Here is a 27658-nt window from a genome sequence, read left to right as displayed (position 1 = left end):
TAATACCAGAGAGCTAAAGTTCCTGTTCTCATGGTTTGCATGATTAATACTTTTTATTAGAGCTGTATTACTTTATAAGCAAGGTGACTGCTTAGGTTCTGGAACTTAATGGGTTTGACATGGAGCATACAAGTGAAATGCTGAACCCCCTCGGTTTCAGGTCAGTTTCTTTAGTCTGCAGAAAATGAAATGGTGTTTGGTCATACCAACTCTTTACCCAGGTTTCACCCACTTGCTGCCTAGTGCCCAACTCCTTAAAGTCTAACTGGAGCTAGCCCCACCCATAAGAACACCTAGCCCCTCCCATTGAAAGAAGCAATGCTCCCATAAAAGGGGGACTCCAGGTAGCCAGTCCTGAGAAGTTTTCAAGTATGTGTCTGAGTCTGTGGGCTACTTAAGACGTTTTCTGGCCTGTATGGGCATTTTGGACTATCGTAGGATTTCCCCTAACTGTGTGAACCGAAATGGTATATGAAGTCTTTATCTTTACTGGTGCCCTTATACTGTATCCTTCCAGAGTATGCAGAGTACCAAGATATGACATCATAGCATAGCATTTTTACCCAGTTACCAGAAAGAACAGGAGAAAATTGTAACAGAGCTCTATGCCAGAACACAAGTTGACCTCACTTTTACTCCACTAGCAAGCTCAAAAGTACACTGTTTTCTGATGAAGTGGTCATGGGTCGTGTGTAAATGGGGAACAGCGAAATGGGAAAATCTAGTCCGAAGGTTCTTCAGTATGGGAATTGATCTGAATTCAGTTTAATTTAATATTGCCAAATTCAGGGTACTACAAGACGAGATGTGATTGTTTTAACAAAAACACAATCAGTCAATCTGTCTGTGAGCTGTCTGTTCCTATTTGGGACATCTTTGAAGCCAGCCAATTTAATTTACCCCATTAAACCATGTATGTTTGAAAACTAGACACCTCTGGGTATTTCAAACACTGGTATTTTAACCCTTTCCAGGCACCGATTCTACCACCAGCCATTGTCAAAGTTTGTGATAGTAATTTTTTGTGGTTTTTTTTTCAAACTAGACACCCTTTGTTAACTGTTTTAAATTGTATGTACCCTATATATTCAACACAGTGTACCATTTGACCATATGACTAAGTACAGTTTGTGCGAAATGCGTCAAGCGGTTTAGCCCTTTTGTTCGTGTTTTCCTTCTGTTGTCCCTTCTGATTTTATTGTCCATGGACGTTTAATAAATTGATTTTATACATTCATGGATATCCTTGTGTGATGCTGGTGTCGGCTGGCGCAACTATTTGTTTTTGTGTCGCACCTGGACCGGGTCCTTTTGGCGCTGCAGCACCCAGCTATGCTTGGATTTATTATTAGAAACTATATGGGATTGTAGCCTCTCCATTTGTTTCCATCACCATACAATATATGGCAGATGTTGAAGTCTGGGGGAGGGGCCACACAGGGCTCCTACTGCTGATGTTTGAGTGATGAAAGTGAAAGTTCTTAACCCCTTGATAACGCAATGTTTTTCCATGACATACCCAGCATGTCAATTGTCGTCAAGGAGTTAAGAACTAGACCTGGAGCCAGCCAACTCTTCGTGTTCGTTTTCGTGTTCATCTTCATGTTCGTCATCGTGGGGGGGGAAATCTTTGTATTCCACGAATATTCACCCATTCCTGTGTTTGGTTCGGGCGGATATTCGTGTACATTCTTCTTGTTCATTTTTTTATCTTCTTCGCTTTTTGTCATTTTTGTATAAGGGGTTAGTACAGGGTTAACGCGGTACGCACTACGCAGCAGCTTTGGTGCCAGGATTTTAAATGTCTGTACGACACCTGTACTTCATTGGTTGATGGCAGACGAGCCCACTGTTGGCGACCAATAGAGTCGCTTGTCCAGACTTTTAGAATCCTGGTGCTGCAACTTGGCCGGGAGAGACCACTGGTCTCCCTGTTCATAGAGTTAAAGGTCCGTACGAACGACCAATAGAGTCGCTTGTACGGATCTTTAACTCTTGGAGCAGGGAGACCATCTCCCCAGGCCAATTTGCGCCATCAGGAGTTAAAGGGCTGTGTGAACGACTCTATGGGGCTCCTGCAGGCGACCAATAGAGTCGTTCGCACGGCCCTTAAACTCCTGACGGCGAACCTACGGATTTCTGCTTCTGTTAACCCCTGTGATGCTGCGTAGATAAGGTAGGCTAGATGGGGAAGGGACCAGGAAGATTAGTAAAGATTCTTCGTGTTGTGTTGTGTATCTTCGTCTTCGTATACGTTTTGCCGCCACCATGTTCGTATGTTCGGTATTCAGGCTGAACAAAGAAAACGCACCCTTTGTGTTTAAGCCCAAAATTTCAGTTTATGTCAGTTTATGTCAGGTTAGACTACCACAGATTTAAATGTAAAATGTGTACATACCATGGATAGGTAAAAATGAAATAAAAGGAGAGAAAAAGAGAAAGAGAGTGTGAAATTAGGCTTAGAGAAAGAGGCAATGAGACAAAATAGAGAGAAATAAAATAAAAGAGGAAAGCAGATCAAGCTAAAAGAGAAAAGTAGACATGTGAGAAAAGAAAAGAATGGGGGATAACAGGGTAAACCATGGAAAACAAGAGGAGAAATAGGAAACTGAAAGAGAAGAGAAATGCAGTTTCTCAGTTTGTATATATATATATGCACAAGTAAATGCATTTTGTGGGTAACAGGAATTTTGCTCTAACCTAGTTGTATATTTTAGCTTACTTCTTATAAAAAAAAATAGCATCCCTGAAGCTCCTCAGAGTAGATGAAGACAAAGCACAATAGTTGTGATTGATTGTTATTGAATGTAAGAGAGGATTTTGTTAATAAGATCAATACAGGGGGTTCAATATATCAATACGTGTAGTTCTTCAAGTGGATCAATCAACCTTACCCTATTATTAGTAAAGATCTTGGGAACAAGGACCTGTGCCTCTAGTAATAAGTCACTAAAATTAAAAAATAAATCATATCATATATATGGTAGAAGAGTCAACTTCCATTTCATCAGCTACCAGTGACGTATAAACGTCTTGATTACACACACAGTTTAATTAAACAAGCACAACAGATTATGTTGCTGAATATTGATTATTATCTCTTTACGTGGCTTGTTTGTTTTATTTTTAACATTATTTCGAGTTTATGACTTCACTACTTCATGGTCTGTCCTCGTAGTTAGAGATATTTTTCTTAAAAAAGAAAATACACATTTAGCATGCGAAGCATCAGCAACACCTGGAAATATTCCCACTGAGTGCTAAAGGTGACGGGATCATTTTCCATCAACATATGAGGTATAAAAGAGGTACAAACAATTTCAAAACATTTTGCCTTCAGGTGCTTCACTATGTTCAGGCTCCTTCTCCTTGCTGTTTTGGTCCTTTACGGTAAGTTGTTTATATCACAGAATATGTAGATACGAGATCTAAAAAGACCCCACGTGGAATTTCTAGAATACTATAAAAAATCCAACAAATGTAACATGTGTAAGAGTAGACATCCCTTAATATTTCTCAAAATATTCAGTGAAGGCAACCTGTATAAAAATACTAGCATACAGTATGTGCAGATTAAGCAATTATTGAAAACTTAAAAATATTTTTTGGGTTATTATTTGTATTAAGCAGGGATTATGTGGGTTCACAAAACCTTCATTCCTCTTTACCCTGCTGAACCTGGTTGTATCCTTGTTATTGTCATGCTATGTAAGACTTACATGTTATCACTTCCTAATGTTACTTGTCCTGATTGTCTGTTAGAAAATCTTCTTTCAAGCAGCAATGATCATTTCAATGTCACCCATAATATCATAACACATAGCACTGTGCCATAGTTGGAGAAGAAATAAAGTTGTATTGTCAGGTCCTCTGAAAAGTACAGGTAAAGTGTTGGTTTACATACCTTATTTTTTTTGTCTATAGGACATTGTGATGAACAATTAAAGTTCTTAGAGGAAAATGGACGTGTGGTCGGAGGAACAGATGCAACAAAAAATGCCTGGCCATGGCAGGTAGGTGATGAGCTTACTAAGTAAAAGCAAGTTCTGAACTGAATGTTATTTATCAGCTAAAGTCATTACAGTGCCAAAAGTGAATAAGAGTAGTCATCTGGAAAAGCAACCTGGTCTCTTTAGATAGTACAGATAGAACCAATCTCTTATAAACCATCATATCAATTTACCATGGGGAAAGAACTTTACCGGAACAAGTGATTCTGGTAAAGGAAAAACGCATTCGATTCATTTAGTATAGTAATCAATATAGAAGTAGGTAGAAAAAGTGACCATACTGTCAAATCGATTAAGATGGTAGTTAAATCACTGCTCATCTGTTTGCTATTATTTTCCAGGTTTCTCTTCAGTACCTTTCTGGAGGCTATTGGTACCACACCTGCGGAGGTTCACTGATCCGTACTAACTGGGTTTTGACAGCTGCCCACTGTGTGGACAGGTAACATTAGCATTCACTTCTATTAGGTTGTGATCCTATTATTCCCACGGATAATACAATATGAAATGATACTATGGAAATTGTGCAGAGATGCATAACAATCCTTTTATCATTCTCATAATAGTACAAAAAGCATATATCATATTCAATAGACTTGTGCACAGCAAGCAAAAATGATTCAGACAAAATGTTCGCATTGGCCATATTTGTTTTCGGGCAAAGAATTTACTGTCTGTTCGGCTCAAATAAAATTCGGGGGCAACACTTGCTGGGCACTCCCAAAGGGGGGAGGACTTCTGGACTCACCTTTAACCCACAGCAGCACAATCTCAAGGTTAAGGAAGAGATCCACACTCGGTTTTGTACCACCAGCAAAACTGCACCACTGGATACATACACATCCAACAGCGCACCATGGGACTCAATTTCTCCAAAAATTGGATTAATTGACTCCTCAGAGTAAGGAAGGTGATATGGCTGCAGCATTATCAGTAGTAACAGTACCCTGGGAGTAGGTTGACACTTGCACATATCCAGCCCCACTGTACAGGACACTGAATTCCCCCCAAAATTAAAAATATATTTATCCCTAAGAGTAAGAAGGAAATTGCGCTACAGAGGCAGAGCAGGGCACAGGACACTGGCAGACTGACCGACCCCCATATTAGAAACAAGAACAATAATTGATCCAGAGAAGGGAAGGGCATTGAGGCACAGGGTATTATATACTATACTGATAGTATACTTGTGCTTTTGACCTTCTAGTCTTCTGTTAAAAAGGCACACATTGTGAATGGGGCACAGACATTTCAATGCTTCAGTGGAAGGTATACAGAGAAACAGGCATTGCAGAATTGCTACCCACGTCAACAATTGTAGTGTTTGGCTGAACAGCTTATGTAAAATTGACCTCATGGACCTCATGGACCTCATGGACACATGCGACAGCAACTAGGGACTTCTAGGGACTACCAAACTAAGAACTAAAAAGATGACATAGAACAGGACAAAATAGAAACTATAACTAGATGCATTTTCTTAATACTGCATTCTACTGACGTGGCTGACTATGAACATAAAAGGTATAGTGTTATATCTTTATTCCATGAATAATGCTTTGTTTCCCCTGTTGCCCAGTCCTAATACCTACCGTGTATCACTGGGAGACCACAACATTTACCAAGCGGACGGCACTGAGCAGGTTATCGCTGTGGACAAAGTTATCTACCATGAGAGATGGAATACCAACCTACTGGCTAACGGGTAAGGAATTGGTTAACAGTATAATTCATAACCCTTTTGAAAACAAATAAATATTCATCAATGTTTGTAGCTCTCCACAATGACCACTGCATGCAGCTACAAGTAAGCATCTGTATTAGTAGCAAACACAATTTCAATAATATTTATAATAGTATATTACCGGTAAATTATACAGTCATTGCCTACCTAGAAAAACTTGCACATCTGTTAAATTATTCTTAATTTCTCTGTAATTTTGCCAAGATCTGATAAATAGACAATGCATTTTATTATTAATCATAATCCTAAAATACAGCATATATTAAATAGTATAAATCCATAGTAAAATGTATTTTGTTATCCAGATTAAATTGGGTAATCAGCTCATGAACACAATTACCCCTGAAGAATAATGATTAATATAGCACATTTTAATAATGGATTAAGAACAATTGGAAGCTTGATCTGACTTTTTTGGATACTTTGCCTACAGATTTGATATTGCCGTTCTTCGTTTGGCTTCTCATGCTTCCCTGAATAACGCAGTGCAACTGGCTCAGCTCCCTGCAGAAGGTGTTGTCCTTGCTAATGACCATCCCTGCACAGTCTCAGGATGGGGTTATACCAGCAGTAAGTTCTTTATTATGAAGATGTTTTAAAAGGACAATCCTATTGCCTAATTTCCCTTGGAATCAATCTAGTAAAGATAATGGTCAAAAATGGTAGTACGAGAAGCTGCCACCAAGCAGGCACCTTGATTTTAATTAAAAATTCTGTGCTCTTTTCTGAAAATGCCATGTTATACTTGTACTGTGTACACTACTGGACCCACTCAGGACCTTAATCCACCCCTGGGCTCAATAATTAAACATGCTTATACATGACCATTTACAATAGAACATCTTCTGCACCACACTGAGAAACTACACATTCTTTGATTGTGCTCTTTTTTTCATAATAGCCTATATTTTAGATTGTGACAATCAGCTATTTAAACAAGATAATGTAGCCTTCTGTGCAATATTGTGGAAGAAATTAAACCTTTATCTCATGTAAATATTAAATATGTTACATTCAAAAGACATTTGTTCAAAAACCCATGTGATTTTCTTTAATCTAAGCAAATCCTTAATCTATAATTAACAAGAACATTGACACCATTTAACACACATTGTGTATGTGTCCTGCTGAAAGCATATGTGCTGTTCCATTACAGCAGACTAAGTACAAGTTAACCTTTAAGCCATAGTCACATATATAATATGTCTCTACATAAGTATTTTTTTGTTTCATTTAGCAACTGGATCAGTATCTGCTGTCCTCCAGGAGGCCCCTCTGCCTGTAGTAAGCCATGATATCTGCTCCACCAGCTCCTATTGGGGCAGAACTGTGAAGACCAGCATGGTATGCGCAGGCGGAAATGGAATCCACTCTGGCTGCTTTGTAAGTAAATTTCATTACTAGACCTTTCAACCATCATGAGACTGATGGATAGTATATTCATGTAACTTACAAAAGTTAAATTGTGAATTGGTTGCTTTTTTTCATGTCGCCTGAAAGCTAAAAGATTAGTGAACAAACACCACTTGATTGAAGTCCTCTGAAAACAACAATAGCTTAAAAAAGACAAATATTGGATTCAAGAGTTCTTTGTTGAAAATTCAAGTTTTAGTTTAACTATTTTTGCCATTCAATTCAATTTCACAATGTACATTTGAGTAGTCCTGTTCTAAATCTCATCAATTTATGTTTTGTTGGATGGCTTTAGTTAAAAATGTGTCAGAGTTAAAGGTTTTAACTCTGAATCAAAGTTGTATTAATGTTCTGTGCTGCCCTAGGCTTGCACAGGGTAGCACCACCACCTGCCCCATCCACACCATGCTTCTTCTGAGTTGTGTGATATGAGATGTGCAGTATTGGGCAGAAATAAACTATGGAGGCTATGTAGTGTCAATAGGGCAACAGTTTAATTGTTACGTAGCAGAGGGACCGTGGTGCCCCTGTACCTTCCACCCTAGGCCAGAATATACCACTGGTGTGAATGTAAATAATTTTGTGACATAAGCAACATAATTGAATGAGCCCTCAAACACAGTAGGGGTGCACTGAACTATTACAAATAAATAGTAAACAAATAAGTAAAATGGTGACATATTTGCCCACTTAATTTAACTTTGTATTATATGTCCATTATTGAGTAATATGCCTTTGTAAATATATATATTACCAGGAATTATGTGGGTTTTTTTGTATTTTAGGGAGATTCTGGTGGCCCCCTTAACTGCCCAGTCAATGGAGGTTACGAAGTTCATGGTGTAACCAGTTTTGTGTCATCTCTTGGTTGCAATGCCTACCTCAAACCAACAGTGTTCACCAGAGTCTCGGGTTACATTAGCTGGATCAACGATGTGAGTAGTTCTCCTGATATGACAATTACATTTTGTTTCATTTCAATTTTTTGGTTTTGTTTTGACTTGTGGCATTTCTGTTTGGTCAATAAATATGAATATTGTATTTAGATCACCATATACTGCAAATACATGGATATAGACCCTATTTCAATGTGTTGCCTATAATATTCATTCTAGTCCAACCAATTTTTTACCTTTGACGTACAAAATGTATATAGGCCTAACAGAAAGTGTCTCAATGTCGGCCTAATATCATTTGCTTTCTTAATGTCAGTCTCCTCAGCTATCATCTTCTACATCTAACAAATGCTTTATTCTGTTTTTCAGAATATCAACGCCAACTCCTAAAACATTCCGAATTCATTTGTGGTGTGGATGAAACTGACTCTATACTCTTAAAGTGAAAACATTTTAAATAAAGTATACTGTCTCAGAAGCTACGCTGTGGATTTATTGTGATTTTTGTTTATTTTGTTTCACTCACAGCTGTTAAAAACATTTAGAGCTGGATCTGCTATGTGCTTTTGAGTACCACAGAACACAGGGGTTCTTGAAGGCTGACAAAAACACCTTGTACACTTAAGATGCTTTGTTACAATTTAATTTGTTACAGTTTAATAGGCATTAAGCAGAATCTTAAAAAGTCTTCTGAATTCCAGGGTATTTTAGGCAATGCATAGTGCTAAGAACCCCAGTGTGTGTTTGGCCACATCCCCTCAATGTGGATTGTGCCATGTGAAACTGGCACCTAGGATAGGATTGCCTGGTTTTAAGGAGGAACCAGATTATACAAGCACTAAAAACATCTGCTACCAACGACTGTAACTGTTTATTGCATGACACACTCAAGGTTTCATATCACCTTCTTATCTTTTCCCAAAGCTGACCTTGTGTTTATATGCTCCATAATATAACTTTACATAGGTGGTGATTAGGCTTTATCATATATACTAAAACACACACATACACACATATATATTAGCAGATGTTAGCAGCAGATCCTTTAAGTCCTGAAGGTTGGAAGGTGTGGCGCCCATGAATGCATCCTAGTGCCACGTGTTCTCCAGGTAAGCGACGCATCCGGCCATCCACATGATGTAAAAGAAACAATCACAATTTGGCCCTTGTCACTCAGATCCTTACATATTTTTCCTGCTTGAAATGTTTTCTTGCTTCCTTATATATCCCACCCACTAACAGGTGCCTTGATAACAAGATTATGAGTGTAATGGCTGATCAGAGGTTTTGATATTAGTTGTCATTCAAAGGTAGACCTGCACAACACTAATAGGTAGGCAGAGGCATGAAATACCTTAAATGAAATTTATAAAAACAATTCTAACACCACTTCTTTCTCAACGGAAGAAGTGAAGCATGGGAGGAGTTAGCACTTCTCTATTTCTCGTAAGAAGTCTGAAAACAAAAAACTCACACAAGCACTAAGCTTACTAAGAGACTGCTTCTACTATTACCTTTACTAAGAGTCATGGCGGAGGCAAAGCCAGGAGGAGCAGGGATCTTTGCCAAAAATGTACAAAAAAGATTCAGCCGTGCTCAAGAAAAGGTAAATTCAGCTACCGTAGCATATTTTGTAGAATATGACTGTTTTCGTCAGTTTAACTAGAAAACAAGAAGTTATTAGTGTGACATATCTTTCATTAAGAAACCAGAAGGCAACAGATAGTAATTAGTACTGTAATGTATTTTTACTGCAATGCTGTTGTTTACTAAACTTCGCATTGAAAGGGAAATTACACTTTTTCTACATTTTCCTTTATTACGCCTTCTCAGAAAAGCATAATAACAATACAGCAGGGGGCTGCAGTAATGAAACCACAGTCTAAACGTGAAGTTTTCAGCTATTCTGTATTAGGAATAATGTTAGATTCTTAATTATGTAGGTCTCTGAGAATAAATGCAAAGTAGAAACAGGATATATTTTTAAAAGTGCATGTTTTTTTTTGTCCATTAAAAAATATATAAAGAACAAGGTTGAATATTGTTATTATATGAAGATAAAATGAAGAGGGGGATGATTGGCGGAGTTATGAGAATATGATATGATGAGATCATGTATGGTGCATGGAGTAAAATGCTGCAAAGAATATAGCGGGCTACGATAGGGGTAATATGGAAAAGTGTATTAAAAATAGAAGGATAAAGTGGCAAATACATGTGAAATGTTTATATATTTGTTAGGTTATTTGTGTCTCTAATGTTGGCTTACAATGCGTACACAAATGTAAAGCTTAAGCCCTCAAAGCCGTCCCACAAAAGCAACATTTTAACTCGTACCTTTGCTTACTACAAAGCAGTAACCGTTGAGGAAGATGAAAGTATCATATCGGTAGATCCCCTTTTTGTAAATTCACAGTGGTTTTAACTTCCTGTAAAACTTACAGTATTGCTAAGTCAGGAAGTGCAGATTATTATAGCAGTGTTGTTTGTTTATTTGACTTATCATTGGATATTCTTTGTAGCCGATTGTCGCTGAACATGGGCCGCAGAGGACTGTTTAGTTTGTCGTGGAGTTGTTTTTATCCTGTTTCCCCTTCCCACAGGAGTATAATCACACCCTGTGCCTGACCGGGTCTTAGCCGTACTACTCTGGAACTGTTTAGCGGCTAGGATCCGTAGGAGTGTCTGCTGACTTTAATGTGAAATATCTCAGATGCCCATGGCCCCACCAGAGAGGTATCTGCCAACCGTTTGGTGGACTACCAACTAGACCTGTCAGCCTAGGCAGAATATGCCACTGTTTGGCTGACTAGCTCTAGGGTGGCAGGTCCAGGGGGAGCAGCAACTCCTTTGCCAGCAAGCCGCTATGCAGAATGCCCTACTAGGCGGTCAAGCTCCCCAGTGTGCTGCTGCTCACTGGGCCATTTACAAGGGAGATCTTTTGTTATTTTGATTTACTATGTTAACTAACCTGCAACTTATTTTTAGGTTCTTCAAAAATTGGGAAGAACCATAGAAACTAAAGATGAGATGTTTGAGCAAAGTTCTTATAACTTTAACCGGCAACAGGTAAAACATTAAACATCAAGCATTAATTTTTCTGTCATACTTTTTAAATGCCATACTCTTTGTCTCAACACTAGACCCTTTGTGCTGTAAATCTTCTGATTTTTAAAAACATGAGCTTTGTCCAGTCTACTTATTTTAGCATCTATTCACCACTTCTTATTGTTCAATATCATTGTGTACAACCCTGTGTTAAAAACACATAGCCAATGGGGCCAGTCAATTATGTACCAAAATATTCCAATATAATACTTAAGTCAACAATCTTCCAATCAGAAGTTATGTATTTGTTTTTCAGAGCGAAGGAAATAAATTACACAAGGATTTGAAAGCAGTCTACACTTCTGTGAAAGGTGAGGCTACCATTCTATATGTAATGGTTAGGGGCCACATCACAAAAGGTCTGTACTGTGGCACCAGGAGTTTCTGTTTGCAACAATATTTAGGGCTCTGTTTAACACCTCAGCAAGATGGAACCCCATAATAGAAACATTTCTCTCGATTTCCAAAAGATGACATGGTTCGACTGAAGATTTTGCTTTTAGTTCCCATTCACAGGTAGACCTGCACAACACTAATAGGTAGGCAGAGAAATGAACTACCAGAAATGAAATTAGAAAAAAATATGTCCAACCCAGAATATCTTAAACTAGCGATGGAAGCTAATCAAAATAGGATTGGTATACCATATGCCGGACAGTACATAATGAGCAAGAAAACAGGCAACCATAATGATCAGGGCAACGAGAGTCTGCAGGACGTAGTTTTTTATGGGTTAAAAACTGAGCACGTGGCCTGATTTTCTCCAATCAGCTCGCGATAATTAGCGTTACTAGTGTGAGATCCCTTACGAAAAAATTACTGCAGTTTTTCTGAAGTAATACTTTTTACTGCAGTATTACTGCACATTTACTGCAGTTTTACTACATTTGTACTTCACTGTACTGCAGTTTTACTGCAGTTATTTTTGTACGGAAGTACAAATGCAATAAAGCTGCAGTATATTGAAGTACAACTGTAGGTTTGCAATATAAAAAAAAGTGCAGTAAATGTGCAGTAACACTGCAGTACAGTGAAGTACAAATGCAGTAAAACTGCAGTAAATGCGCAGTAAATGTGCAGTAAAAGTGCAGTATTGCAGTTTTTTCATGTCCAAAAAACTGCAATATTACTTCAGAAAAACTGCAGTAATTTTTTGTAAGGGATATCACTGGACGGTACTAAATCAATTCCCAACAGGCTTATATTTTGGTATAACATTTGGTATAACATTTGGCTGACACGCTGTGTACGTGATTTCCTTGTAATCTGTGTTATTCTGTTTCCTGCAGCAATGCATGACTGCTCTAAGAAATTATCTGAAACGCTGTTTACAATTTACAGAGCAGATTGGGATGGTTACAATGACCTTAAAGACATTGTAGAGGTAGGTGTTGGTTATTGTGATTCTTGAAATCTATTTTGTTTGATTAAAATTAATGGACTTATTAAATGCAGGAATTAATTCAAAGTGTTTTTTAATTTGCAGAAAGAAATCTATCACAAAGTAAATTGCGTTTTTGTGTTTTGCTTTTTTGTTGTTATAATTTGTCAGAATGATGACCTCCTATGGAGTGATTATGAGGAGAAGTTCTCAGACCAGGCAGTGCATATCATGGAGAATTACATGTCTCAGTTCTATGAAATGAAGGTAGGGTTGCTTAAACTACCTACTACCATCGGAAATCCAGACTTTTCATGAAAAAGCGTGTCATGTCCTGAAGGTTCAGTCACCAGTAAGCAATTGTCAGGACACAAACCAAAAAATTGATAACGGCTCAAGGCCACATACACATCTAGTCACTGATCCCATAATCACGGTATTTTTTTAAGCCTAATCCACTGTAATCTAGTAAAAATCCTCTGGCCATTCTGTAAAATTCAACTAATTGACAACCTAAAGTAATTACGCAAATATGTTTTAATCAATGATGGTGTAATTATACTGATTTGTAAGGTTTATGTAGTACAGGTATTGCATGGTTTTCATTTATTCTATTAGTTCAATATGTGCCAGCACTGGAAGGGTTACATTTAAAATACACTGTATATTTTACTGTGTTTCTGTCAGTGATTTTGTTTTCTCCCTTCATTTGATTAATTTACAGGGATTTAATGTATTGCTGGGCTATCACAAAAGGGGGGGTTAACATTTAACTCATTATTATTATTTAGTAAGTGTGGTGGGTGGTTAGTCAGTGGGCAATTTGTTAAATAAGGTTAGGTTTAGGGTTAAACAAGGGGTTAAAAAAAAGGAAAAAATATATAGGCAAAATCCAAATTGTGTAGAACGTATCGATTTAAGTTGTGCTAATACTCGGAGTCACTTTAATGAATTTAATTCCAAATAATGTTCATGTATTTTTTTAGTGATCTCAGTCTTTTTTAATATTTAATATTGTCTTTTTTCAAACATATATTCGTGTAAATTGAGAAATTATTTGTAGCATGTAAAATTACACAAAACGTAGGTCCATGTGGTTACATGCCCTGTAGTATGTAGAATATATGTTTCATTCCAGCACTCATCATGTAAATAACACACAGGAGAAAATAGCCAAGCGGGGCAGGAAACTGGTGGACTATGACAGTGCCAGACACCACCTGGAGGCACTTCAGAACGCCAAGAAGAAGGATGAGGCCAAAATTACCAAGGTAAAAGCACATCTGATTAATCTTATCAAAATATATTACATTTTATTTAAAGTGTGCCAGCTGATTCCATGGAACTATTAGAGAAAGGGGAACCTTACTGGAGCATGAAGTATACAAAAGTTCATTGCATGCACATGCCTACTGTAAATTAACCATGAGTTCAGCAGGAGATGAGTTCCCACTGAAGACCTAGGTCACTCAAACCATGAGTTGAGTTGCCTTGACTTCTATGAGAAAGCAATTCAAAACAATGTGCTTACTAGACTTGTGTGATCGGATTAGTACACACTTTATTTTAAACAGAATTTTCCAATTTCGTGCCTTCATATGAATCTCCGATAACAAGGAAGAAAACAAACAAATAGCAAAATCTCCAAAATGTTTGTTAATTTGTTTGCCAAGATTTGTTGCCATTACAAGCTGTTTCGGCATCATTACAACACATTTAGCGTTTCGTGGGGGGATTGGCCTGGTTTTCGGAGATTCGTACAGATTGATGAAGTCAGCAAATGCAATCAAATTTATATGAGTTAAGTCAGTGATGTACCTAGATCAAAAGTAAAAAACTAAAATTTCAGGACAAGTCCCACAGTCACAGCTAAATAATGGTTAATAATTGTAGTAGAGCACAGAAACTTAAAATACAATGTCATACCCACCTACATTTCAGGTGTCCAAATCAGGATATCTTATTTGGGGGCGCACATGTCTCAATCAATGTCACAGCTTGCTGTGCTGGTCAAGGGTGATCAGATGTTCTTCCCAATATTGAGGGACTCAGGACGTTTTCCTGAAAAAAAAAACATGGTTGGGAGGTATCCAATCTTAAAGGGTTCTGCTCCAACCACGAGATACGCTTTGTCCAGGACCAAGCTTCCAAACAGACTGGCCAGTTCTTTACAGCTTTGCAGTTTCAGTCAGAATGTAGTTGAGTTCTGAGACCAAAAGACCTTTTTGAGGCATGCCAACAACTCATATGTTTCAATATATTTTTAAATTAACATGTTAAATGAATGATGGAGACGTGATGTTGTATAAATGTCAACTTCTTACCAGGCTGAAGAAGAGTTCAATAAAGCACAAATGGTATTCGAGGACTTGAATAAGGAATTACGAGAAGAGCTGCCTGTTTTGTATAGCAGGTATGAACAGATTTCACCAGAAGCATTGTTGAACACCTAGAACCTAAAAAATGACATCTTAACCGTAGTCACACTGACTTCCAAGGAAGGATTTATGACAATAGGGTCTGGTCTCTTGCAATCCATCATCAAACAGCATTAACTATGCTGGATTAAGGGAGATCTCAGCTCAACTAGACCACACCGTAATAGAAGATGCTAATGCATATCCTAGCAGATGAAGAACCAAAGGTCTTTTAGAGAAGATGGTCCTAAATTCTGTTTCTCAAAAAAGAACAAAGGAAAAGTTCATCATAAATTTAGCAATGTTTTTAATTTAAAGTTAACATGCAAATTAAGAAACCTGAAGAAAAGTATATTTTTGTTTTACTTTTTATTGAAAAGGGGTTAGCAGTTCTAACTAGCACCAGGTTCTTCTAACCTCAAAAGATATATGTTTGTAAAAGCTGAGTTACAGAGATAGGCAGTACAATCTGTGGCTGCATTCAGGGGAGCTGGACTATTTTAAGGTCATTAGGGATTGTATTTTTTAGTTGGATTTGGTAGCAATGTGCAGCAAACCGAACAGTTTCTTTGCACTATTTACTGCAACTTGCGGAATGTTTGTATCGCGGAAGAAATTCTGCACTATATAAAAAAACGAAAACTGAAAAACATGTAAGACATTTGGATATATACATAGCAACATAACACTTCCCTAAGATACCATATTTAAAGTAAACCACAGCAAATTCTATATATATATATATATATATATATATATATATATATATACACATAATTATGTACCAGCTTGTGCTGGACTGATGATCATTTCTCTACAAAAGTAAGTCAAACTTTATACACTTTATTACTGTAAAACAAATAATATTTAACTGCCATTTCAATCCCCCCTCCCCATATGTTGTGCTTTATTGTAGTCGAATTGGATGCTATATCACCGTTTTCAAGAACATTTCTAATCTGAGAGATGTTTTCTTCAAAGAGATGAGTAAGGTATAGTATCAGTTTGTGGGTTCTGATATCAGTTGTTTTGGTACTTCTCTATAATAGGCTGGCTGTGGGATAGTGAAAAAAGTAATGAATCTTTCATACCAGAAAACAGATGTTAATATTTAAAAAAAAAAAATAGTCATCAGTAATTTAAGATTATTTTAACATTTTTTTAAAACATTTAAACTTTTCAGAGATGTAATGTAAATCATGCAACACATTGTATTGTGGAAAATCTTTTATTTAGAATGCATACAAAATCCCATCATATTTGTATAATGATTATTGTAGCCATCTCTCATGGTACATTTTCTACTATATGAAATCATTTCCTGCTTGTTGAGAAATAACATATTACAAAAATAATTTTAACTTTTGGAGCAAAGGCCACAATTGAATACTTCCAAAGTGTTAACATCTTATGCGCCTTAAAACATTGGTTTGCCAATCTATAAGAACTGATGGCTTCCAGAACTACTTTGGGGTGGATTCTTACATTGGGTTTATTTAGGGTGTTCTTTTTCATGGGGACAGATATTTCCACACTTCAATGGAGAGCTCAAGCTGGGGCCAAGTGAGACCCCTGGTTCTCCTTACCAGGCCTGTGTGAGCTGTGCTAGACTTGCTCACAAAAGCAACACAAGGAAAGTACTTGTTCACTTATTTATGTATGTTGGCATATTATATTTCCATATTCTTCCAAATAAAATGAATAGTTTATTTTGCCTTCTTATTTTTCAAATGAACAATAACATTGACATCAGTTCCTCTCTATAGCTGAACCATGACCTGTATGAAGTGATGAGCAAACTGGAGAAACAGCATTCCAATAAAGTTTTTATCATCAAAGGAGTAAAAAGGTATACTGTGTTGACTTTTCAAAAACTTACAAATAACATGCTTCAGTGACTTTGGCGATGTCTAGGACCAGCCTCTTACATATACAATAGCAAACTAGATGACCTCCAATAACAAGCATTTAATTCCAGTAGAAAAGGCAAATCATACCCTGGAACAAATACAGAAGGTAAATGAAATCCTGTTTCCTACCATGGAAAAAAATTAACCCTCTCCTTAGGTAATCTTAGAAGAACTATGTAATCTCATCCATCTGCTCAGCACCAGAAGGTGGTAAATTGCCAATATTAGTGTTAAACCAATACATTAGGAGCCTAAAAAATTAACCAGCACCATTGGCTACTAAGATGCAACAAATGACTATAAAAGGAAAGATCAATTTATTTACACAGGGTGCCCTTGGGTCCAGGAGAAAATAACACATTTAAGTGGATCACAACTATAATAAAAGCAATTGGCGTTTACTTTGTCGTTATCCCTATGGTTATTCATTTCCTGTCCAGTCCATTGACTTTAGGTAAAAAGAGAATTTAGTTTTACAAGTATATTTGGACTTAATTAATATTTGGATGTTGCATTGATAATGATTAGATTATTAACATAATCTTGTTTTAAATTATTATTAATATGCTACCACCAACACATATTACTTTTCCTTTTTTCAGCAAAAGGAACTCTTTGATGATTTCATCTCCTATAAAGTGCACCAGTTCATTTTTTATGGCTTCAGTAGACACAGGGGTAAATAGTCCAAGCAGTCATGGCGAGTCCATGGACCAGAAGCTTGATAATAGTACATTGTGCTCTGATACAAATGAAATACAAAATTCTTCCTCTGGGGATGGAAATGCCTGCAAATCACCAGAAGAAACAAAGGATGATCTTGAGCTATCAGGCAGTCTATTCAAGAAGCCAATGGATGAAGTTGGCAAGACCTCAGAAGAATTTGAACAAGAATCATTGGAATCCAAAGAGGAATCATTAAATGACTCTACAGAACAGAGCTCACAAGACACAAATCAAAAATGGCCTGACAAATCAAACAAGGGTGGTTTGGAGGAAGTAGTTCTGGTGACTCCAGAACAAATAATGCAGACAAACTTAGTAGACTCAACAGAGGAGTCTGATGCAATTGCACGTGGTGATTTAGGAGACAATGCAACAGGTGAAACAAAAAAGGGAAAATCAGAGGATCAGGCAGAGGAAAGTTCAAGGGAAAGGACAGAGAAAGACTTAGAAGAAGGAACACAATGTAACCAAGGGGATACAACACATAGTAATACTGAGGAAAGTAACAGACCTGTGCATGCGGCGCAGGAAGCAACAACGAACACGTTATGCAGATACAATGTGCATGCAGAGAGGGAATCTGTGCACCATAAACAGGACACAAAGGACATCATACAGGGTGACAATGGGGACACGAAGGAAGAAGATTTAGGGCAGTGTCAAGGAGGCAAGGTAGATGGAGACACGGGGGACATTAAAGAAAGTACTTCTAAAGATTTCACACAAGGAGATTCTGCCCTTGAAATTTCTTCAAACTGTAAAAATATGTCTGAAGAAAATGTTCTGGAGCCAGAAAAGGATTATAAGCAAATTAGCGCTGATTTGAAACAAGTTGACAATAAATCAACAGCAGAATATCTACCACAAGCTGAATCGAGCCATTTCACTTGTAAACCTGATGAAAATGCCTTGCACGAGGGTTCAGAGCCAGATGAGCCAGATTCTCAGACATCAGCTGGAACACAGCATGTAGATAATTGCAGCAGCTCGGGTAAGGATTTTGTAATTCACTGATATATTCATTGTTGCACTTAGAATGTTTATAAAAACGCAGAGTACCATGTCAAGATACACAGATGATATATGAGTGAATGATTTGGAGTGTTTTTTAGTGAACTTGGTAGGCTGAACCATAGTCAGCTGTCCTCCAATACTACTATACATTTAATTCTTATAATATGCAAGGCAATCATGCAATCAGCAGCACACCCCTAAACCAGCGGACAGGTAAGCATCACTAAAGTTTCTTTACTTTTGGGTCCAGCATTACACAGCCACGTGCTACAAGAGTATAAAAACATACCGTATTTGCTCGATTATAAGACAAGTTTTTTTTCCGAGCAAATGCTCAAAAAGAGGTCTGACTACAAGACTAAGATCCAGATCCCCCGCAGCGCTGCAGGGGACCTGAATCCTCCTCTCCGGCAGACGGTGGAGGTCTGTTCGATGCGCGCAGACAAACACCGCTGCTGCCGGCATTTCCTCTGGGACTTCTATGACGGAGCGCCGGCATCACATGGTGCTCCACCATAGAAGCCCCGGTGGCAGCAGCAGCAGAGGTTGTCTGCACGCATCGTGCAGACCTCCACTGGCTGCCCCACTAGACAGCAAGGAATCTGAAGCATGGGGAGAAGTCTAGGGAAGCACTGGTCAGGGGAGGGTAAGAGTGGCATATGGGGGGGTATAAGGGCTTTCTGGAGGCAGAGTGGCATATAGGGGGTTAAACAGAATATCAGGGAGACAGAGTGGCATTTAGGTGGGTTAAAAGTCATATCTGGCAGGCAGAATGGCATATAGGGGGTATAAGGCATATCTGGGGGGCACAGTGGCAAATAGGGGGTCAAGAGGCATATATGGGAAACAGAGTAGCATATAGGAGGTATAAGGCATATCTGGCAGCAGAGTGGGATATCAGGGAGGCAGAGTGTTATATAGGGGGTATAATGCATATATGGGGGACAGATGTACATAACTGGGGGCAGGTTAGCAAACAAAAGGTAATAAAAACAAAATATGCATTTTTATTAATCATTGTTTTTATTAAATATGAAAAAATGGTTTACATGTGAATCAATATTTACTAGTAAAACTTTTTTCTTATAGGATAGTCTTATATTCAGGCTTTTTCTTTTTTTCCTAAATTAATATTCAAATTTGGGGGGGTTGTCTTATAATCGAGCAAATACGGTATTCAGCAGCTCTTGGCCTTAAAGTGCCAGAGCCACTTAGTTATCTCCAGCCCTGCTGGGATATAGCTCAGACAGAATAGCATGAAGTCACTAGTAAAGAATAGTAGAAATGTTGCTTAGAAATCTTTCTTTTCTTTAGTAATACAACTGCTGATCCCCTAATCTTTGTATAGACAGTCCCATAGTATCATGCACTTTGTATAATATATACTGTGCTTTTAAACCCATGAAAGCAATTAAAAGCATCATAGAGATGGATACCGTTAACCCTTCACTATAATATATCATGTTTCTTTTCTATGTAGTCACTGAAAGCTACCTCCAAGCCAATGAAAGCAACCTCCCATCCTCCACAGACAAGAAACAAGAATTGGTACCTGAAAGAGAAGATGATGGCCAAAGACTTTAGTGCTGGCACATGTGTCATGTAAACCTGTGTATGTAGATTTTGCATGCAGAAACAAGCATTTTTTCAACATACCATCATTTTACAATACCACCATATAATTTATGCTTAGTAATAATAAGCAGCTGTTTAGTCAGTATGATAACATAGCTTTAGATTCACCAACATTAAAAATAGAGGCATGATTGAAGACATCTGAATTATTTGGCTCTGGCAGATTGTAGGGCAGTACTGTGTACTAATATTCCTAGATAAAGTAACTGTCCCTTTGGGCTGGTAATTCAGGAATAACATTTGAGTTGGATTTTTTTTTTTTATGTATTTCAGGACTGCAGAAAATATTGACAGGCCGCAGGTGCCACTTGTTGACATAAGTGCGACCACCGGCAGGATACGGACAGCTATGCGCTACGTTTTTATCCTCACACACCATGCTGAAGCATGTACTATAACTTGTAGGAGTTCAATAAAAACTCAACTAAGAAACTGAAATGTCAGGTGTCAACTGTGCAGGACAGATAGGAAACTACACTTCATGGTGCAGTTAGTATACGCAAGGGGAGGATTAAATTAGATGTTTAATTTTCTAAAACCATTTAAAATAAGCACATACAATGATTTGTATGCTTTAAGGGCAACCTCTTATAATTAGCAGACACCTTATTTTATTCTTTCTTTTAAATATTTAATCAAAAAATAAAAAAATAAACTTTTACAAAGTCATTTCAGTCTTTGTTTTAACTCCAATTTTTGCGTCACATGAGAGTTAGGTGCTCCCATCAAAAATTATGAATACAATGTGGGTGAATTAAGAATTATGTTTTTAATGCTGCATTTAGTTACAAAGGGGTTAAATTCAGCAGGTGGAAAAATACAGTTCAATTACCAGGCATAGTGTGATGCATTTCAACGGCTACCTAAACATGATGTAACCCAAACTGACAAGGTTGCGGATATTTTAATGACCCGTAAATGCAGAAAATTGCTTCAAAATACATTACTTTTTAAAGATATTGCACTATTGGCAGGAAACACAGACACATAAACGCTAACATACCCAGACACACTAACATACACAACAACTCACCGTGGGGATTGCATGGTGGCAGCATGAGCTGCCGCGCCACTAACAATAGGTCATGCAACGTGAAATTACGCGACCCCGTCCTAAAGAACATGACTTGGGTACCCCTGTAAGGGCTGGCTGTGGGTCTGCTTCAGCCGAAACTGGGACTCCACTCCATCACAACATGCTCCCTCACCTCTAGTGAAATGTACTAATCCATACATTCATTGGGTCTGTTTTCACTGAATCTGGTTGGTTATTGTGCATTCTACCAAGCCAGGTGTTTTCTGAGTGTATTGACACTTGTGAACACTAGATGGCAGTGAACCAGTAAACAAATATTTACGGTCACTCCCTATGCTATTTTAAGGTAACATTAAATATAGCATTGGCATTAAAATCACAGAGAAGTTGCAGGTTATGGGGGTTGTAAGTATTCTAGCTATCTCTCATCTTGAATATATAATGGAATATGTAAAGACAATTCATTTAAATATTAGATGATATGCCAGTTAATAAAGTAGTGGAAGCACTAGTCAGTTATTGGGCATCAGCAGCAGTTGTCCCCAGCTCCTGTCCTAAAGGACCCCAAACAATTTTCAGGATGGTCTCGCAAATTAACAAGGTGCTCTTTAATAAGAACAGGTGGGTCAATGAGAATACTGTGCGACAGACGACTGAATTATCTACCTAGTGGCGTCCTGCGTGCACAGCAAAACAAGACCTACAAGGTTAGTGTTTCGTTGTGAGCTAGCCCAAAGCCTCCTCTATGATCTGATATTTCACACCATATTTGATTGGCTTTATGCACATGTGCATAGAGAGGTCTTGTAGGGACCCTCACCAAGCCAGCACAGAGTATAGGGGAATAGAGGAAAGGCTGTCTCTGTGGCTTTGCGCTTTTAAGGAAGCACTCAGAGAGACCCTTATAATGAAGACAAATTCTCGTAGAACAACAAGCATTTCTGCACGAATCTGGCTGCATTGTTCTGGCCTCGTGGCAGCATATCTATTCTACTAAGTGGTTTTTTTACTAAGAAAATGTTTTCTTTAAAAAAGCACCTAACTTTTAGGGTGCGGCCTATAATCGAGCCAATACGCTAATTCTCAGGCACACATACCACACATCAGAAACATTGGTTACATTTCTCATAAAAAAAAACTATTGTACTGATATAGATGGCATTTACATTATTAAGCCAACTGTAGGGCAACTCTCCCTGATTGCTTCAGTGATCTCACACAAAACATTACATACAGCCATCTGACCTGCTCTGAGCAGACGTCTCCCACGTTAAGTACTATAAGAATTTAAAAGAAAATTCGGACTGTTTAAGTTTCAAAACCTCTTGTAAGTTCATTCATTTGGTTTTGGATCACATGACTGAGAAGTACTCCTTTTTCATGTGTGTTTGAGCGTCTTAAAAATGGTTTATTTGCTTGCTTGGAGCCGACTGTAGATAAATAATTTAAAGCACACTTATTCAATCACAACATTCCTTACCTGTCTCGGATGGCTGGATTCATTCTATCTTGCATGCCGCATTGCTGCACTCATACTTCAGAGTCACACAAAACTGCATTACATGACCCAGCTAAGTGTGTCCTTCCTGATCACTTCCTTGGGCTCCAGAGACTCTGGGCTGAAGAATACTTATATTATCTACAGTCCAGGCATACAAGTAGGAGGCAACTGCACCATCAGAGGAGCAATGGGTCACCCACGTCTTTGAGGGAATGAAGATATGTGCTCCTCTTGCACAAACCTCCATGATTTTATTTGGTATGGCCTGCTAGAGCAGAAGGAACTCATTAAGCAATAGTCCACGGACTACTGACCATATATATAGAGCATATAAGAGCCATTTAACTAAATACAAGTGACTGGCTACATACAGCATTATCTAATTTTGATGTAATGTTATGTTTTACATATGTTTTATAGGCGCTTGGCACAAGATAGTGTTAGACGTATAGAATATTAGTTAAAAAATATATATTTGTAAGAGCCATGAATTCAGGAGTTAGTCTCAATGTGTATTAAATAGGGGACTGGCTGGTTATTGGTGCCTGAGGTTTGGGAAACTTCAGTTGATATTCTTAATCACATGTAGGTTTTGTAAGGCTGGTATATTTCTTCATTATAAAGAAGACAAGGCCAAATGAAGAACAAAGGCGCTCTTCTTATAATTATTTACTGAAAGATGTAAGATCCCTGGAAAATTATTACATTTCAGTTATGACGTTAACTTTAACACTAACGTGGATAAATCCTTTTACATCAACATCATTTCCCCCCCTGATTTACAAACCTGTTGCATCTCTATTTATCTGTTTACTGTTAATTGGTCCCTAATTTGGATTTTTTTATATATTTTTGATATATTATATTTTTCATATTGATATCAGTGTAAGAAATTATAATCTCGTTTGTAGAGCAAAAAATATGTATACTGTTAATATATAGAAGTAAAATGAGATACTTTTGTTGGGGCGATATAGACAGACTATACGGGCTGAATGGTTCTCATCTGCTGTCAATTTCTATGTTTTAACATAATAAAGATGTAATTACATATGATATGTATTATATGTGTTATATATGATATCTTATCTTCGATGAAAGACTCCATCTCCTCTTGGACCAATAGAGCTAAATTAATTTCCTTTCATGTCAAAACAAAGTCAGTTTCCAGGATGTGAACAATATTTATAAGATTGTCTCCATTCATTGGTTAAACTCTGGTTTTTGATGCCTTTATTATCTATCTTGTAATAACTACACAGCCTCTTCAAATAACAATGTATCATTTTTAATTATTGTCTTGACCTGTCGGTTGGTGTGGATTTAAGCCGCACCCTGTGGATTAACATTAATGTAACCCTTCCCATACTATCCTTTATGCATATATAATGCTGATCCTGAACATCAACGCACTTCCTGGTTGCCTTATCAAACTTCCTACCTATCTAAAGGAAGCAATAAATCCCCGGTTAATCTAATTCATTTAATTCAGAGGCATAATACAGCATGGTAGGGCACCCATTCATATTAAGGAGTCCACCGTTTCATGTTTGGATCCTGTGTTAATCTAAATCACGGTCTATAACTCCCAGCATACTTGATTTTCAAAAGGACAGTTCAAATTTTCAGGCACTTTCCCAGGTAGCTGCCCCACTGTCTATCTTCTGGTGACTTATCGGGTACGGCGGTTGGCCTGACCTCCCACCCTGCCCACTTTTCTCTTTCTTCTCTGTTTACACTCTCATAGAGGACATTCATGTCATACATGTGTGAGAAAGGAGCATTGCTTCCCCTTTAATGGCATTCCAAACACTGTCTATTAATTATTCATCTCAACGTCCCTTTTCTGTGTCATACGTACCCCCCCTTCCTTTCTTTACCTGCCATTTTCTCTCGTTTCATATAACTTTTACGAGTTGTGGTCACAATGTGTTAATTCTATGCCGAGGTGAGGACACACATTCCTCGTTGCTCTTGTAGTTGAACTGGAAAGGTAAGACTGAGGGAACGCCTTAAGCTGCGAGTGTAAAAGTCGTATTAGCTGCGGAACGAACCAGGCTAGACGCCCGCTGCCCTTGAATCTGCTTGCAAGGTATGTTCTCGTTTCCCCTTCACATATGACAATGTATGGGAAAAGTAAATAAATCAAGGCGTACGGTATCACAGTCTTCTAGGGTTGTCTTATTTTTGGACAGAGCAAATGTTCGGGAAACAATGACTTCTAATACAGTGCCAAGCTGGACGAGTCACATGCACTTGCTTACAAAAAAAATCACCCATTACTTACCAACTGGGAAGATTTACCTAAATCTGCTATAAGTGGAGCAAAAAATATTAAGCTCACAGCTTTCGAAAGGTCTACTAACCTTTTTTTTTATGTTAGTTGTGTTTTTTTATACAGGGAATTCTAGCTGTATCTGCACCTATATTATTACAATATCAAACTTGGAATATATTGATTTCAGATTCCTATGACACGTTGCGCTTGTAATAACCGGGGAGAAAAGTATTTCTCTCTCGTGATCACTTAGAAAGGTTTTCTCCTGTAACTGTACTGGAAATACTGGTATTTCATCAGTAATACCATGCGTATCAAGTAGTCACCTATTATATTGCTGTAGAAGCACCAAGAATAAAAACGAAGCTTGAGTGGAATTATATGCTGCTTTTAGTAAATATGTACAGATTGTAAGATTCACCTGATCACTGCAAAATAATTATTTTCATGTTTGTTTTGTTTTTTTTTAAAGTCCACTGGGTCCTCCCTGAGTAAGTTAGAATCACATGACAATTGCAAAATGTATGAATCCCCCTAATATATAATAGAAATTGATATTTCTAGGCTCTGCACGGTCTCCGACTTAAAACGTTTTTAATGATCAAGACTGTAGTATTGTCAGGTACCCTCCACGCCAATCATCATCATTCGATATGTCGTTTCTTAATGTTATGGTTATTTAAAAAGCAGTAAAACAGAGAAACTAAATGGCAAAATACAGAAAATATTGGTGGATCTGTAATACTGAATACCTACTCATATCAACACGGTACAGTTATGTTTACGTTTTTATTTCTATAACAACCTGCTTTTTTACCTGCTTGTGAAAATTAAGCATTCCCTGAAAGAATCTAAATGTATTTTTGTGAACAATCCTCAGCATGATATTTGTAGTGCTACATTTTGTTACGGTTGTAATTTATTTTCACCGTCTCCTACTCTATGTAATCTGCTAACGCTATATAAATAAATGGATGACAAGGATTAGGCAGCTAAATTACATCACAACCCTTTTATATGAGCTGGGAAGTTGTAGACGTGGAAGTGGGTATCTTTAAGTTGTTGTTTTGTTGCTCAGTGCAGTATTGAGCTGTAAATTCAGATTTCGTATGTTGACAATCCTATTTAAGATAAGAAAAGTTATGATTATGATATTATAAAATACACATTTCAGTGGATGCATCTGGTTCTAGTTTCCTCCACACACCTTCACCTTAATTACATTCTTAATGGAAGGCTGACGGTAATGTGCACAAGGTTCGTAGTCGCTCCCAACGGAAAAAAGGTTAAAGGGACAGTGTAATGTCCCTGACAGCCTCACCAGTGAAGAATGCATATTAAAGTACTTTATGAGTATTTTAATATGCATTATTTAAATGGTTAAAAAGGCACTTACGTTATTAGACATACCCTCTACCCCACCCCACCCTGGTGCTCTGGTGCTGGAGGTGACTGGCGGTAAGTAAATCACATGTCGGGAGATGTGTCCAGCCGGACATATCTCCTGTGTAAAAAATTGTTGGGTTATGGGTAAAGCCTCCAAACACATTTGCAAGGAGGACACTGTGTAAATTTAAAGGGACCTCTCAGCTATTATAAGCATCAGAGGGACAGTTTAATGTCCCTGACACCTCTATTAAAGGAACCAAGGAAGACAGAAGGATCAGAAACACTTATGTTTCACACACTATATACCTGATATTGTGCCACATGGATTGTGTATATGACTGTGCAGGTGCAGGGTCGGAAATACAAAAAATGGCAGTCTTAGAAGACGAAGGTTAATGGGTCAAGACAGGACAAACATAGTGTGCCCAATGTATCAGATTGTACAGGGCTAGGGAATACGATGGCGCTATATAAAACAATACATAATAATAACATGACACTGTAAAACTGTGCTCGGATTACTACCAGCGTGGCGTCTCTTCCCAGCGCAGCGAGTGAAGTAAGGCATCTGATTGTTTTTAGGTTGGGTACACACACCTAGGGTCCCAGGCGGGTTTTAATCTGACATGTTTAGCCAACAAACGTGTATTTTCAGCAAGGAACAAAAATGAGACACCAATATTAAAATTGTTAGGAGGATGAGATGTAACAATGTATTTATGTTGGGGATTCCACTAGACCCCATGACCTACCTCACTGCTAACTACTGAGATATGATGTCATATCCTGCTACTGTGCTGAGAAGGATGTGCTTGTTACCGCATGCCATGGAGGATCAGTCTCCTAGGCGCAGTCCTCAATACTTTAAATGGGCTGGTTGGGGAGATCACCCATTGACCAGCAGCACACCAGGGAGTCTAGCTGTCCAGTTAGGTTGGGGGCATTGGGCACAGACCCGCCACCCTAGACCAGAATGTGCTGCCATATATGCCATCAGATGCTAACAGTACTTTATAAGAGAAATAGCTTCTACTTTATATTTGATTGCCTGTGAGCTATAATGTATGTGCTACATGTCTGAATTTGGTTCTAATGTATTAATATTCCAGATGTGCTCATTATTACTCAGCATGTGCGTGCAGGAGAATAGAGGAATGTTCTGCTTCTGTCCTGAGGTTTAGAACACGCGTTACGAGCCAT

At 37.9% G+C, this 27658-nt stretch overlaps 2 protein-coding genes across 2 annotated transcripts; both read left to right on the top strand.

Moving 5' to 3' along the window:
- The first annotated feature begins 3329 nt into the window (after positions 1 to 3329).
- Positions 3330 to 8545, top strand: LOC128473543 (chymotrypsin-like elastase family member 1). Its single transcript, XM_053455798.1, has 8 exons — positions 3330 to 3390; positions 3925 to 4013; positions 4352 to 4452; positions 5590 to 5715; positions 6188 to 6324; positions 6992 to 7137; positions 7953 to 8102; positions 8433 to 8545. Exons 1-8 carry the CDS (start codon positions 3351 to 3353, stop codon positions 8451 to 8453), a joined length of 810 nt encoding a protein of 269 aa, XP_053311773.1. The 5' UTR covers positions 3330 to 3350; the 3' UTR covers positions 8454 to 8545.
- A 986-nt stretch (positions 8546 to 9531) lies between these two features.
- On the top strand, positions 9532 to 20895 carry BIN2 (bridging integrator 2). Its single transcript, XM_053456039.1, has 11 exons — positions 9532 to 9669; positions 11052 to 11132; positions 11428 to 11482; positions 12461 to 12555; positions 12724 to 12819; positions 13716 to 13823; positions 14880 to 14965; positions 15886 to 15961; positions 16736 to 16818; positions 17482 to 18596; positions 20100 to 20895. The coding sequence occupies exons 1-11, from the start codon at positions 9592 to 9594 to the stop codon at positions 20201 to 20203; spliced, it is 1977 nt and encodes a 658-aa protein (XP_053312014.1). The 5' UTR covers positions 9532 to 9591; the 3' UTR covers positions 20204 to 20895.
- The last annotated feature ends 6763 nt before the right edge of the window (positions 20896 to 27658 follow it).

This window comes from Spea bombifrons, chromosome 2, assembly GCF_027358695.1.
Source record: "Spea bombifrons isolate aSpeBom1 chromosome 2, aSpeBom1.2.pri, whole genome shotgun sequence".
NCBI classification, from domain to species: Eukaryota; Metazoa; Chordata; class Amphibia; order Anura; family Pelobatidae; genus Spea; species Spea bombifrons.
The sequence above is the reverse complement of the archived record's forward strand: the minus strand, read 5'-3'. Positions and strand labels throughout refer to the sequence as shown.

Excerpts from the sequence above, each read along its gene's own strand:
- LOC128473543 (XM_053455798.1), top strand. The coding sequence starts at position 3,351 with ATGTTCAGGCTCCTTCTCCTTGCTGTTTTGGTCCTTTACG. Across the intron at positions 4,014-4,351 it reads AAAATGCCTGGCCATGGCAG|GTTTCTCTTCAGTACCTTTC; the intron begins GTAGGTGATGAG and ends ATTATTTTCCAG. Across the intron at positions 5,716-6,187 it reads ACCAACCTACTGGCTAACGG|ATTTGATATTGCCGTTCTTC; the intron begins GTAAGGAATTGG and ends CTTTGCCTACAG.
- BIN2 (XM_053456039.1), top strand. The coding sequence starts at position 9,592 with ATGGCGGAGGCAAAGCCAGGAGGAGCAGGGATCTTTGCCAAAAATGTA. Across the intron at positions 14,966-15,885 it reads CTGCCTGTTTTGTATAGCAG|TCGAATTGGATGCTATATCA; the intron begins GTATGAACAGAT and ends GCTTTATTGTAG. Across the intron at positions 15,962-16,735 it reads TCTTCAAAGAGATGAGTAAG|CTGAACCATGACCTGTATGA; the intron begins GTATAGTATCAG and ends TCCTCTCTATAG.